The sequence below is a fragment of the Juglans microcarpa x Juglans regia genome, chromosome 8D (genome assembly GCF_004785595.1).
Source record: "Juglans microcarpa x Juglans regia isolate MS1-56 chromosome 8D, Jm3101_v1.0, whole genome shotgun sequence".
Lineage (NCBI taxonomy): Eukaryota > Viridiplantae > Streptophyta > Magnoliopsida > Fagales > Juglandaceae > Juglans > Juglans microcarpa x Juglans regia.
The window spans coordinates 21,471,488-21,486,672 of record NC_054608.1 but is presented as its reverse complement, the minus strand read 5'-3'; the positions used below and the strand labels follow the sequence as shown (position 1 = coordinate 21,486,672).

General features: G+C 35.0%; 1 protein-coding gene across 1 annotated transcript; it reads left to right on the top strand.

Annotated features, from left to right (window-relative positions):
* Positions 1 to 609: 609 nt before the first annotated feature.
* On the top strand, positions 610 to 9,712 carry LOC121243606 (transcription factor BIM1-like). The gene is made up of 12 exons (XM_041141732.1): positions 610 to 909; positions 1,052 to 1,546; positions 1,686 to 1,766; positions 3,669 to 4,037; positions 5,650 to 5,752; positions 5,854 to 5,993; positions 6,167 to 6,275; positions 7,249 to 7,318; positions 7,420 to 7,515; positions 7,916 to 8,376; positions 9,054 to 9,183; positions 9,321 to 9,712. Exons 2-12 carry the CDS (start codon positions 1,510 to 1,512, stop codon positions 9,423 to 9,425), a joined length of 1,701 nt encoding a protein of 566 aa, XP_040997666.1. The 5' UTR covers positions 610 to 909; positions 1,052 to 1,509; the 3' UTR covers positions 9,426 to 9,712.
* The last annotated feature ends 5,473 nt before the right edge of the window (positions 9,713 to 15,185 follow it).

Sequence of the window (15,185 nt, the reverse complement as noted above, 5' to 3'; positions counted from 1 at the left end):
GTAATTTTTTGTTGGATCCAAACATTTCTCTTTGTAGAAAACTATCAAAGTATCAATATTTTATATTCTTCTGATTATGAAAGAAATACTGTCAAAGCATGCTTCAAATATATTTATTTTTTACATTTTATACTGTAAATAATCAATAGGAACACATTGTATTAGACAATTATATTATGCATTTTTCATAGATTTTATTAGTTAAAATTATATATTTTTATATATTTAACTATCAAAATTATATCATAAAATATTTGTTAATTTTAAATAATTAAAAAATATTAAATATAAAATTAAAAAAAAAAAACATAGAAGACAGTCTTTTTTTTAATAAAGAAAATTTAAAACCTGTACAGAAAATTGTTATCGGGATTGCCGAAACAATAAAAAAAGAAATAAATCCGGAGTTTGCCAAAAACATTTAAAAAAATAAAAAACGAAGGACTTTATAAAACTATTCCCGTGATGACACTGACGCTGTCATCCCCGCCGCAGCGACGTTACTCAGACGGCGTTATCGCCTAACGGAACACAAGTTACGACCCAAAGAAAAAAAAAAAAAAGAAAAGCAAAAACAGAAAGCATGAAACTGTATAAAAAGATCTTTGAAGCAAGCAGACAAGAGAGAGAGAGAGAGAGAGAGAGAGTCCGACCGGAGGAGGCCCAGCCATTAGCCGAACTGCTCGTTTTCTGAGCGAAGAATTCAAGAAGAAAGTGCGAGATAGTCGATATTCGCGGGGGAGATTCTTTTTTTATCTTACCGGAGATACCATTACCCTACACCGTCTGCGTTAGCTCCGAATTCGGACACTTTGCGAGTCAACAGCGGGATTCAAATTTAGTTTGTTTTCCTCCACCACTCTGGTTGGGAGCTGAAAATGCACGTCAATTCTTACAATTCAGATCGAAGTAAGCCATTTTTATCTCTCTTTTTTCCTCTTTATGTTATGGATCTTCCTCTTTCGAAACCTTCTATGTATTGAATTGCCCGTGTTTCTTTGGATTTTTTTTTTTCATTTTCATTTTTTAAAAATGGTAATTCCGTTGGCAGATTCGCTGAATTCTGTGATTCGATTCTGCGTTTCACGGTTTTACATGTGCGGAAGATTTCCGAGCTGATTTTTTTGGCCGAGGATTTATCTTTTTCTATCGTTGGAAGACGTATAGTAAATTTTCCAGTGTGAAGGGAACAAACTCTCATCGTGCTTGAGAGCAGTTTCGTTGTTTTCATCTTCCAAATTTAATTCGAATTGCTTCGAAGAAGTGAATGCGCCTCTGATCTTGTTAGCGGAGGCGTAAAATTCTCCGAGAAGATTCTGTTCTTGTATGGTGCAGGGATCCGAGAAGAACCGATAAGAAGAATTTTGAGGCTCCAACATCCGAATTTCGCTTTTAAGTTCCGAAATTTCAAAGGATTTCAACTAGTATTCAGACAACTCATTCGAATTCTACGTCAGAATTTGGTAGAATCACCGGAATAACCACATCGGAAAAATCTCTGAGCCTTGGATGGAGCTTCCTCAACCACGTCCCTATGGAACTGAGGGTACTTTCGGAACATAATTTTTTTCCCCCAATTTTGTTTTGTCAAGAGAACTGGAAATAATTTCTGAGCTTCTTATTATTGAATTATAATAATAATAATAACAATAATAATTATTATTGAAAAATATTTTTGGGTACAGGACGAAAACCAACGCATGACTTTCTGTCACTGTGCAGTCATTCTAGTGCCCAACAAGATCCAAGACCACCACCATCCCAAGGTAATATTTTTTCCCTGTCAGTTAAGATCCCAAAAAATTAAAAAACAAATTTATTTATTCTAAATTTATCGTGTGATATTCATATTTTAAATAATTCTTTCTATTAAACACTTAAAAATATGTTATATATATGTGATTAAGGAAAATAAAAGTCATTTAAAAATTAAATGACTTCAAAGTACCTATCCAGAATTTGTGTGCGCACGTGATGGGCATTGAATCATGGATCTGGGCTAATGAATGAAGTGGGCCAGTTGGGTTGCCGAATCCGAAAAAGGAAGAGGTTAACATTTAGCAATTAGCTCCCAACGGGCATTCTGGCCCATCTGGGTGGGTCCTGATGGGACCATCAGGATTTCGACATATGATTTGATGGGTCAAGTCAGGCCCGGCCCAGGTGCACGGTTAAATGGTACCGTGTCCAGACTGTTTAACAATCAGTACTCATCGTCAAAGACAGACTTTAACGCGAAAGAATAATGTTTTCACACTGTACATTAATATGTGATTTATTATTTTTATTTTTTTATATAAATATATATGTTTATACGTCAATATGTGTGTGTTTAAATAGAAAGGCATAATGAGAAGGTTTATTTGTGTTTTTCGGATAAACTTGCTGAGGAAATATACATAGCCTATTTCTTCCACCCATATTGTCGTATTTTGTTTTCCCGAAAGAGCCTGGTTTTCTACAAAGGTGTTAAGCAGGAGCCATTAGTATCATACACCCACCTTCCCCAAAAAGTTTAATTTTTCTTGCAAGAATTATATTAATGCAAAGAGCTAAGATAAAAAGTTCCTCAAGCATGGTCTTAACATTAAATTTATAGAGTATAAAAGTAAGGTCTTTGTACGGCAGGAAACGACCTAATAGTTAGTCAAAGGGTGGACTTTGTACTTGAGATGATCTTTGATATTTACACGGGGATACTGCACAGATACACTACACTTGCAGGGGAAAAACATACTGTTTATGAACAGTAATTATACCCTAATTAATCTTTGGATCAGATATTTTGGATTTAATTCTGCACTGATGCACGGTTTTGGGTATATTGGAGGTTTTTTCTTTAGGGATGCGTTAGAAGGACTTTGCCCAGCTGGATCGATAAGGTTCAACAGTATTAATTAATACGAGTAATGCTAGGTACAAGCTTCAAGTAACTAAGCAACCTTTGTAAAAGAGTGGGTTACACTAAAAATAAATATGTTTTTTTTTTCATATATTTTTTGAGGTGAAGTCTACTTTTTTTATGAAGGGACTGTGCAAGACTTGTCTATTTAAGACTTAGTACTAATCATTTCTTTAAACAACACAATGTAAAAAAAAAAAAAAAAAACCATTAAACAACACTTTAAGTGAATTTTAATTTTTAACTGTTTGGATTCAGAGATGAGTTAAGATTAATTGAGATGATTTTTAGATGAGTTGAATAAAATATTGTTAGAATATTATTTTTTAATATTATTATTGTTTTGGGATTTAAAAAAGTTGAATTATTTATTATATTTTACGTAAAAATTTAAAAAAGTTGTAATGATGAGATGAGATGAATTGATATGAGTTTCCAATTCAAACAAGGCTAAATTGCTTATTTTTCTTAAATAGATAGAAGAGACCTAATTAAAAAGCACGTGCAAGGGAATCGATCCTTTATATACGTGATGTCCATCAATTGGATAAGGACAAGGTTGACAAATTTATCATATCCGCATGGAACATATTCATGCATAATATTTTGTCCAATATGCATAACACCCATGCGAATTGTGAAATTGAACAAAAATACTTGAAGATTTACGTATGTTAGAAATATAATTTATATAACACAACATATATGGTTGGTGTAACCTAAATCTAAGTAAGGGGGACGTCTTTGTTTCTTAATGCATGAACAGGAGGATACCTGAAAACTCATGATTTCCTACAACCTCTAGAGCGGACAGGAAATAGCAGTGCAAAGCAAGAAGAAACTGGAGTTGAGATATCGACTGTGGAAAAGCAAACACCGCCTCCTTCCATTGAGCACATTCTCCCTGGAGGGATTGGGACTTACAGTATAAGCCACATTTCATATTTTAATCAAAAGGTTCCGAAGCCAGAGGGTTCAATGTTTACGGTAGCACAAACAAGTAGTACGGATAGGAATGATGAGAATTCCAATAGCAGTTCTTATACAGGAAGTGGTTTCACTTTGTGGGAAGAATCTTCGTCGAAAAAGGGAAAGACAGGGAAGGAGAATATGGGAGAAAACCCCATTGTAACAGGTAAAGTCGTGCTATATTTTTGTCTTTCCATTGTTTGGCTTTCATATCCAACATATTCATGCATTGCAATTCCGGACACACGCAGCTAATAATTACGTGCTAAATGTGCTTAAAAATTGTCCAGAGTTCTGTCACTAGTTCTAATTTTCTTTATTCTTTTTTGGATTGGGCTATTACTAAAAAAAGAGAAAAAAAGTGATCCAAAGATTTTGGTTTGGATGGCAAGGTATTCTCATCTGATTTCATCTCAATATCTAAATACTATAAACACAAACATTTTTCAATTTTATAAAATTTTAATTTTTTTCATATAATCATCACTTAATTATTATAACTTTTTCAAACTTAAAAAAAAAAAAAAAAAAAAAAAAATTCAACTTCCAAAACAAAAATGATATTATAACAATATTATAACTTTATAATATTTTTATTTAACTTATTCTCTCTCATTTCTCAAAATCTCATAAACATCTTAATTGAAACCACATCGCTACTATTTAAAAACTATTTCACTACTATTCATAGATCATCTCATCTCATTATCTAAACCTTAGTAGGATAGTTCAAGAAAGAAAAAAATTGTTCATCATATTTTTAACCATCATTGAAAAAATATTTTGATCATTCCTTTGATTGAAAAATTAGTAAAAATAATATTAAATCAGAGGATAGTAAAATAATAGTATTAAAAAATATAGTTATTCTTTTTGAAATAGCTCCATAGATTTAAATGAATAAGTACTATTCGTCTGATTTATTACTATTCATCTTGTATTTGCCATTCGCTATCATATAAACTAATCTAGTGCATTTGAAGTGATTTTTGTGTTAAGGAAGCCGCATCAACCAGTGTCATTGAGATGATAAATCTACGATAGAATATAATATTTTTCTAAATTAAATACAATTCTTAAAGGATAACTTGTCTATCCTTTGGCAACTATAAATAATCTTTGCTAAAATTAATGGGATAACTACTTATTCAAATAAGTACCCTTGCACTGGCACTATGATTTTTTTCAAAGTATTGACGGTATTAATATATTAAATATAGAGTTAAGAAGATGAAGAGCAATGCATGAAAGAAATGGAGGTGTCTCCAATCTTTAAAATCCCAAAATGCATAATATTTATTAATGACCTTTCAAATTAATTGAAACTTAAAAATGGATGATATGTCATGTTTTTGCAGATGAGATAAGATGAGTTGAGATTAAAATTAAAAGTCGAATAAAATATTGTTAGAATATATATTTTTAATATTATTTTTGTTTTGAGATTTGAAAAAGTTGAATTATTTATTTTATTTTGTATAAGAATTTGAAAAAATTGTAATAATGAGTTGAGATGAGATGAGTTGAGAAGAATTGTTGATGTGTAATATGTTACATACGTGAACTCTAATAAATACTAATCAGAAAACATACATGAACTCTAATAAATTAGTATCAAATATTAACAATAATTAATATCTACGTAACAATCTTCCATTTAAAAAGCGTTTTATTAAGGGAAATGCTATACCTATCGAGAGAGTTGGATCCGACAAATTTTTTTAAAAAAATGCTAACTGAACCCTTCGGCTGATACTTTGGCATTGTGCCATTGACAGGGGCAGAGGCGAAATTGGGGCAATGGCCAGTGGCGGAGAGGCCGTCACATTCTTCTACAAACAACAACCATCGCAACAGCTTCGGCTCTCTCTCTCCCTCTCAGTCAGTCACTTTCTTCTCCTTCAGGTCTCCTATTTTTGACGTTATTTTTTAGTTTAATGGACTTTTAAGGGGTAACGGGATTTTGGCGGGGATGTAAACAGGGCAACTGGGCAGAAGAACAAGAGCTTCGTAGAAATGATAAAATCCGCCAAGGTTGGTATTACCCAAGAAGACGATATAGACGAGGAAGAGTTTGTCCTTAAGAAGGAGCCCTCCACTACTGTCACCCCTATCCACAAAGGTATTGTGAAATAAGCTTGCCTGGGTTTCCTTCAAGTCTTAAGCTTCTGCTGGTATTGTTTCTCTATTTGTTTATAAAGAACGGGCACTGTCGCTAATTTCTTATGTTATATGCAATAAGAAATTGCTTTTCCGTCTTTTTCATTTGATTTATAAAAGCGTGAGGTTATACAGGGGAATTGAGGGTAAAAGTGGACGCGAAGACCTCTGATCAGAAGGCTAACACACCACGTTCGAAGCATTCTGCCACAGAGCAGCGTAGAAGGAGCAAAATCAATGATAGGCAGGTCTTCCTTCCTTAGATTGTAGGCCTGTTTCTCGTTTCTCGCTTTATATCTGTATTTATTGCGTATAGTCTATAGTGATTATGACCTTCCTGATCCCTACTTAATAATCCTTCCCTTTTTTCCGTCACTTATTTGCCACTTGAGTGTGACTGCAAAAGTGAATGATACAACTTCAAAGATCTCGGGAGCATGAAGAAAATCCCTGTGCCCCTTTAAAGTTTCCGGCATTCTGTTCATTGTTAAACACAGCATGCGTTTTCTTTCCCTAATTTTGATTCCCCTATCTTTGTTGAAACGGTTGAATTGATCTTTGTTCTGAATCTAGAATGCTTGAGCTATCTGCTTTATTAGCTGTATTTTGTTTCATTGTAGTTTCATACCATGTGTGCTTGGAGGGTTGGTAGTGCCACCATAGCAGTATAAGGTCTCTGATAAAGGTCGGAAGAATGTTGATGAGTAAGAATAAGGAGTTTTGCAAATTAGATTAGAGTGGCTAAACAATTTTTTTGGAACATGGAGTGGGGTGAGATTTTTTGTAGTTGCCTTGGTGCTTTTAATACACACACATTATCTGTATGCGTTTTGCTTGTTTGTTTATATGTGTATATACATGTAATTTCATGTTCAGCTTAAGTATAGTCAACGAAATAATTCCTTTCCACTAGGTTAATCAGAAAAAAATATTATGGTTTTTTGGGAGCACAGATTAGCATTATGGCCCATTTTCTGTTGTTGCCTTGGTGCATTTAATACACACATCTGTATGCATTTTGCTTGTTTGTTTGTATGTGTATATACATGTAATTTGATGTTCAGCTTAAGTATGGTCATTGAAATAATTCCTTCCACTAGGTTAAGCAGAAAAAAAATATTATGGTTTTTTGGGAGCACAGATTAGCATTATGGCCCATTTTCTTACTAGAAGCAATTGGTTGATTTTATACTAAAATAATAAGAGTAAACATGCAGATTTCAAATGTTGCGAGAACTCATTCCTCATAGTGACCAAAAGAGAGATAAGGCATCTTTTCTATTAGAGGTATTTCCTTGATATCTTATAGTAATCTATTGTATGAATTCTTTCTTTCACCTTAAAATGTCATAACTGTTGAATGATGGGGTTTCTGAATCTTTTTTCAGGTTATTGAGTACATTCAGTTTTTACAAGAGAAAGTGCAGAAGTATGAAGGTCCATACCAAGGATGGAACCATGAACCAGAAAAATTGATGCCATGGGTAATTTTATTTTTGCCTCTACATTATTTGTGTAATTTGCAGCATAGTAGTTAAAGGAGCGACTTAGGATGAGTTGTAAACATAGACATCCTGAGTTTGTCCTGCACTAGCAGTTCTTCTGGATTACCTAGTATGTGGTTCTGGTGAGTGGGGTTGTGTATTCGGAGTGTACTCCCCAAGGATGGGCAAGGTTCCACGTCATAAAAAAGTATATTAATTATTAACCACATGTCTGCGTTCATGTGTCCTGTCCAAATAGACCTAGCTAGGTGGCGATTTGTGCCTCAAGAGTGAATTGGGCCTCTAAAATTTGAGCCTTCTGGTGCTGCTTACTACTGATCGTATAATTCATGTACTGCTGTAACGTAATAATTGACATTATCTCCCTTGTTTGTAACAGAGGAACAATCACAGACCTGTGGACTGTTATGCTGATCAATCTCGAGGCATAAATAGTGGGTCTGCTTCTGCATTAGTGTTTGCTGGGAAGTGTGACGAGAAAAATATCTGTGTCTCTCCAACTGTTGCTGGAAGTGGACAGAACCCTGTAGAATCTGACATTAGTACTGCCACTACCTTTAAACAAAAGGATCATCATCCTGGAATCACCAATACAGCAATGCCCTTTCCTATGTCACTGCAGCCAAACTTCTTCACACCTGTTAGGACTAGTGGTTCAGTACCTGAAATTCCTCCTAAATTGGCTTCTGATGTCGAAAACATTCCCTCTCAGCCTCAACCACAGTTTTGTCAGATGAGATCATGCCCTACTGATGGCATTGCTACAAGTGACAAGCTGAAAGAACGGGAGTTGACTGTTGAAGGTGGTACCATTAGCATCTCAAGTGTGTACTCTCAAGGGTAAGTATAGTTGTAATTTACATAATCATTAGGTTGTGCATTTTTTGAAAGGTAAGTCTGTCTTGTCTGCACATAATCTTGAGACAAACTCTTAATCTTGGTTTGGTTCTTGTTAATTTGTTATTGTAGATTCATGTCTGATAAACACTAATGTACACACTATCAACACTCTTAGTGAAATTGCAGATTTGGCCCTGGCTAATGCAAAAGTCAGGCACTTCATGTGGCATGAATTTTAAGGCACCATTATTCTTTCAGTGTCGTAATCATTTGAGGGCAGAATTCCTTGATAATATTGCACTGGATTAAATCATCTCCCTCTTGCCTTAAGCTTACTAAATGCTGTGAGATCCACTTTGTGTGACTATCTCTCTCTCACTCTAGGTCCTAGAGTTCGTCGAACTCTAGGGGATTCCAATCCCCGTGTGTGCAATGTATTACCACTAAACAAAAATTGACCAAAAATCTCACTCTCAGCTTGTGGACTGTTAACATCTGGCCAATTTCTGTGATCTAAGCTTTCTGTACATTCTCCATTAGTCGGTGAAAGGAGATTGTCAAGTAGTCATTTGACAGTGCTAAAAATGTTATATGTTAACATCATTTTGAGAGCCCTATTTTGTAACAACGTGTTGATTATGAATCGAGAACATAAAGGGATATTTGGTATTGAACAGGTTGTTGAGTACTCTGACACAAGCACTACAGAGTTCTGGAGTGGATCTATCACAGGCTAGCATCTCAGTGAAAATTGAGCTCGGGAAGCAATCTAGCGGAAGAGCAACTGGACCTCCATCTACTATTAAGGTATATTGGATCTGTAGATTCGGAATTCCAAGTCTCTTATCCATTAAAATCTTATACTGATTTTATTACACATTCAACTTCCATCTCTGTCAAACTACGTCAATGTGCCTAAATTTTGTCAACCATTTCCGCCCTAGGATATTGGTGTTCCCTCTAGCAATCAAGGAACCACACGCTCTAGAGTTGCAAGCACTGAAGAATCCGATCAAGTTCTAAAAAGGCTCAAGACAGGCAATACCTAATTTGACAATTTCATTCTTTTCCTTTTTATTATTTATATAAAATGATTTTTTGGGGGTAGCCTATATCATCTTAGAGGGGTTTATTCATATCTTCTGCTGGTTTATAAACTATTTAATTGAGACCAAGGTTGATTGTACATGTAGCGTCTTTGAGTTAGATTGCTGGGATCTACAGATTTCCCTACAAAATAATATGTATTATTTGTCATCTATTTGTTGTCATCACAGAGGCTTCCATATTAACATTGAGAAGCTGCTTTTTCAATGAAGGCTTCCATTCATGTAAAGTTTATTTGAATATTACTTTTCTTGACTTGTGAAATGTAAGAGAATTTTTTTCCATTTCGATAAGAGAACCTACATTCATTGTGGCTGCTTGGGAAAAAAGGCGTCTTTTAAAGATTTACTGAATTGAATACCTAATTAAGGATATGATACTGGTACTACTGCTTTACTACTAATTTACAACCATCTGATGTGGCAACACGTCATTTATAAAAAACAAAAATAAAGTGACCAGTTCAAAATGTCTTTACAATGGTATAATTTGGACCTAACGTGCATCCATCTCTCTCATCCAAATGTGTCTTTCTTTCTATTTCTCTCCTGATATTACTAGGCCTATTTTACCCATTCTGAAGAAGCCAGTTGCGGCCGCCGGCCTATGCCTCCAATGCCACGCCTTTAGGTAAACAACCGCCCATCTCTGTACCTCCCTCTCTCTAATTGACCACAAATATGCCCAACCAATATGTACCTAATAATTAGAGGTCGTTGTCCAATCTGCCCACATAGTCGACATTTTCCACCGCAACTCGACCTACTATGTTGCTAGTATTCTATTGTTAAAGACCCAACCGTTGATCCAAAAACTTAAGAATTGTTAGATTTTATTTTCGTTAAACCTTTAATCTTCAGAATCATAACATTCTACCACGCTTTCGAATCCGACGTCTACGATGACCCACTATATAGACATTAACCCGGTAGTTGCTCTTTCCCTTTTGGAGGCTTCATTCATCTACCAATATTTAATAACTTAACACCATGCCCATACATAATATCAAGGCATTTTAATCCAACCTATATGTTGCACCCTTCGTGGTTGATACTCTTGACGTGGTTCTTTCTTCGATACCAATTGTTAAAGACCCAATAATTGATCCAAAAGTCACAGGACCGTCGGATAACAATTTGGTTAAACTTTTAACCCTCAACATTATAACACCCTCTTGCTCAACATGCTCAGTTATCTAGACATGGAAGTCTAGAGATGACTCTCTATGAGGGCTGTTGTTGTTGCGCTTCTATAATTCCATGGTTAGAGATGCTAGTTGCTGCATTACTAAGTTAGACTGTCGTTTGAGTGCTAACATTTATGTTTTCAGGTTTTTGAGCTGAGAATCAATAGATTTCATGAGGGAGGTGAGGCCATCTTTTAGCTAGTTGAGTCCCATCTGACATTATTGCTAGGGTTGAGCAAAAATCTAAAACTCCGACTCCAAATCTGACTTCGCTCCAGCTTCAAAAAAATGAAGTTGTAATTTTTTTTTAATTTTACAGTCGTAGTAGGAGGTGTTGCTGGACCGATTGCGATTGTGACTTTATGCTCCAAATTTGACTCCGACTTTGCCATTCGACTCTGATATTGTACATATGTTATAAAATATATATTTATCTATATATTTATCATGTATACTCTTATAGTTATATAGCTATATAACTAGAACTTATGTAGTTAAATTTAATAATATACTAATATGAGCTAATTATTATAAAATCATATACTATACTATAATATAAATAGAATAATAATAGTTTATTAGATATAAACATCATTGTATTACTATCATACATAATCAAATATAGAAATAGGTTAGACACTAGAATTGAAATAAGTCTAATATAAGAAGTTAATAGCACAATACTAATTTACTAGAGTATAATCACATGTAATTAGACACTAGACAGTCTAGTATATAATTAAGTTAGAAATAAGTTAGACATTAGTATAATAACATGTAATACTAATATATAATAACATGTAATTAGACATTATAGCATAAGTCTTGTATAGAAATAAATTAGACACTAGTATATAAAAAATGGACTAAATATGAAGCTAAACAAAAGCTCAAAAAAAGCCTAAATATGACTCCACTTTGACAAGTCGAAGTCGGAGTCGAGTTTAGGGAAATCTGACTTCGACTATGTTGATGTTCGCCCCTAATTGCTGCTAAGTGGATCACTCTTTGATACTAGATTGTTACAATCTAGCCAACAAACTAACAATGTAATAGAAAAATTGCAGAAGAAAAGGGATAAGCTCACTTCGAGGTTAGTGCCTCCAGGGATTGCAAGAGAAAAGAGAGAGAGAGAGAATAATGGAATTGTGAGCAAATTCTTGTCTGACAAATCTGTACTCTATGATGGAATGAAGGAAAATGTTGATTAACGTTGGACTAACTGTGGTGTAAGATTTTAACATCAGTTTCCATTCATTCTTATTTGCTAGATTATTTAGCATGACATAATTCAATTCGTAAAAAGACATTAAGAAAACTATGATAGTTACAATAGAAAGAAGTAAACTTAAGTATATTGAAAGCTATAAGTCGTGAATGACAATATGCAAGGTAAGTGTAAGATATAAGCTCATTATGTCTAAAAGCTAGTAGGCCAAGTCGATCCATTGCAAGGATTTCGATAAGCTTTTTTTAAGACTGTTCATCTGGGTTCCTAACCCGGGCATACCCAGACCAGAACATAGGTTCAAACCCGAGCCAAATCCGAAACCCGACCTAGTACCTTTTTTTTTTTTTTAAGATTGAATGTTTTGATTTTTTTTTATTAATATTATAATTATGAGGTTTCCTTCCAAAACCAATGACATTCCTTCCAAAACCAATGCCACAATCTGCAAGGCGCTTGCAGTTAGTTTGCCAATTGGGGTCATAATGCCAGTAGTCATCAATGGGATTGGCGATTTCGTATGAGAAGTAGTCCAGTTTCCTCCTCTCAGTGCTGTTGCGGATGCTCCTGCCATATCAAACACAATGATATAGTTCCCACCATTAACATCTCCGAAGCTGTTCAAGGATTTCCAAATTTAATTTCGACACATTTAAAGCTGTTTTTGTATATCAACCATTTAAAATTCCAAACCTCATAATTATAATTTTAATAATAAAAAAAATCAAAACATTCAAACTTAAAAAAAGGGGTACCGGGTTTACCCGGGTTTTGCAACCCGGGTTTAGGCCAGAATTTGTTTCGGGCTGGAACCCGGAACCGGAGTTCGGTTTCCTGAGTTCCAGACCGGGCTAGGAAAAAATCCAGCTCGGATGAACAATCCTAGCTTTTTTGGAAACTGCATAGAGGCATCATTCCTAGCCGCCCCAATGATAGCTAGCCAAACCTTGAGCTGGCAAAGGAGTTACCTTCCTATATACATGGGTGATTTCAAAAGAGAAAAAAACTATAAAAGATTCAAAATCTCATTCCAAAATTTAAAATGCTGCCTGGGTGGTTGAGAGTTAGATTCTACATCAAATTTACAATGCTCAGCTGGTAGCATAAAAGCAAACCATCTAACTAAGAAGGCAAACAAAGAGAGATCCGTTAGAAGTTTTGAGGACACTAGCAGAAGCTGCAGAACCAGGATTACCTTTGGAACCTTCATCTATATTAAGTTCTAGTTTGTCCACAGGAAGGGGGAGCCATCTAACTAAGGTGGGCTTTAAGATGATCATAACCTACAAGATCAGAGGGATACATAGTTGGGACAAGCTAAAAGAATGTCTAGAAGTGGGTCTCAAAGGTTTTAACAAATAATTCAAGTCTTGCTACAATTTGAAAACCCTAGCAACAATGAAGTCCGCAGACCTGATTATACCTTCAAATCTGGAATATTTGCGTGCTAGCCAGAGCTCCTGTAGAATAAGAGAGGGCACTAAAGCATTATTAGATGGAACTAACTAGATCCAAAGAAACATTGACATCAAGTAGATGCTTTGTCTCTATAACAAGATGTCACAGCTGAAAAACCAAGAATTCTTGAGAAGGATCCCCATACACCAGATGCCAAGTCACAAAAAAAAAAAAAAAAAAAAAATGTTCGACAAAACTATTGCACTCGGATGCCAAGGAGATACCGCATTTCATAATGTTGACATCAAGGGGAATCGGCCTATTATGTTACAGTTTCCATACGAAGACACTGATTTTGAGAGGAAGAGTAGGATTCCATAAAAATCTTTGCCATGGGAAAGATAGGATGATGGGATCTAAGGAGCTGATCCCATGCTGATTTGGTGGAAAAGTTGCCATAATAAGTATGCTTGCACATTCCTGATTTAACACCATCCTTCAGTATAACATTATGTTTTGTAACAGCCTGCATTAGGTTTTGAATTCCAATAGCTGCAAACTTAGGTAGCAATCAACTTGTTAAGGAACACGCTTCTAGTAAAAATAGCTTGTCCATGACTAGGGAGAGAGCCCTCACCTGAGTGAGAAATGATCATCAACTCTATAAAAAGCTTTGGCTCAAAATTACTTCCCTTCCCCTAGTTTTGTTGTTCATATTATCTGCCAATTCTTAGGTCAAAGTAATAATATCGGAGATAAGTCTGCCATTTACAAAAGCTCTATCCCTATTATGGGGATATAATTTTTTACATTATTGTGATTAATCTGCTAGTCAACATCTTTAAAAGATTTTATAAGACACTGGATAAAGGTTGATTGGCCTAAGGTCAGAGAGTATACTTGGAGAATCTAACTTTGGAACCAAAGTAATAAATGAATGAGAGTATGAATGAGCCCAGTAATTACATCTGAAGATATCAAGAGCATTATTATAAAGTTCAGCATGAAAAGTATCCCAACAGTACTGCAGAAAAAAGAAGAGGAGAGTCCGTCAGGTCCTGAAGCTGAGTCCATGTATAGGAATATAGGAAGACTCTGCTTTTAACTCTTTCAATGTATTCTAAAAAAGCACATTGGATGCCAAAAGAAGTTGGATGACATGTTGAAGAAAAAGTTGCAGAAGGTTACAAGAATCTCATGCTTGGAAAAGAGATGCCAACAATTACATATGTGAAGCAAGACTACTTTGGCTTGGGCTAGGAGGTGCCTAAACTCTACAAATTTTTACACATGAAAATTTAGGAGCAAAATGATGACTTCTATTACGTGATGGATGTTGATGATGAATCTTGATTGCAGCATAGGGCTAGTACGTATCTTTCAAGGAGGTCATAACTTTTGTAACAACATATTCAATTAATGCCTATAAAATGCCATTTGCTCATTTTGTGGTAGTAAGTTATCATGGCTAACCAATTCTTTCTTCATGTAACTTGATATCGAGGGAGGATACAGACACATTCATATGGTTGTTTAAATTGTGGCTAAAGCACATGAATGGTTGAGCTCCATAAATAAAATCATATATCTAGATAAAGCAAAATAGAAAAAAGGTATTTCCACCATCTCGACACCAATTTTACTTGTAGCATTTATGAAATAATTATTAGAGAAACTTGGAGCATATGACCAATGTGAGGCCATTACGAGTTGCTTGCACCCATGTGCTTAGGACACTTTGAACAGTGACAACTTTGACAAATATTGGCTATAACTTCTTGATACTCATGATCTAATCATGTAGGGTTTGATTGACTATCTTCTTAGAGACATCTGTGGGTACCAACATACGTGAAACATACCGTTTGTGCATGCATATCAACTACACAA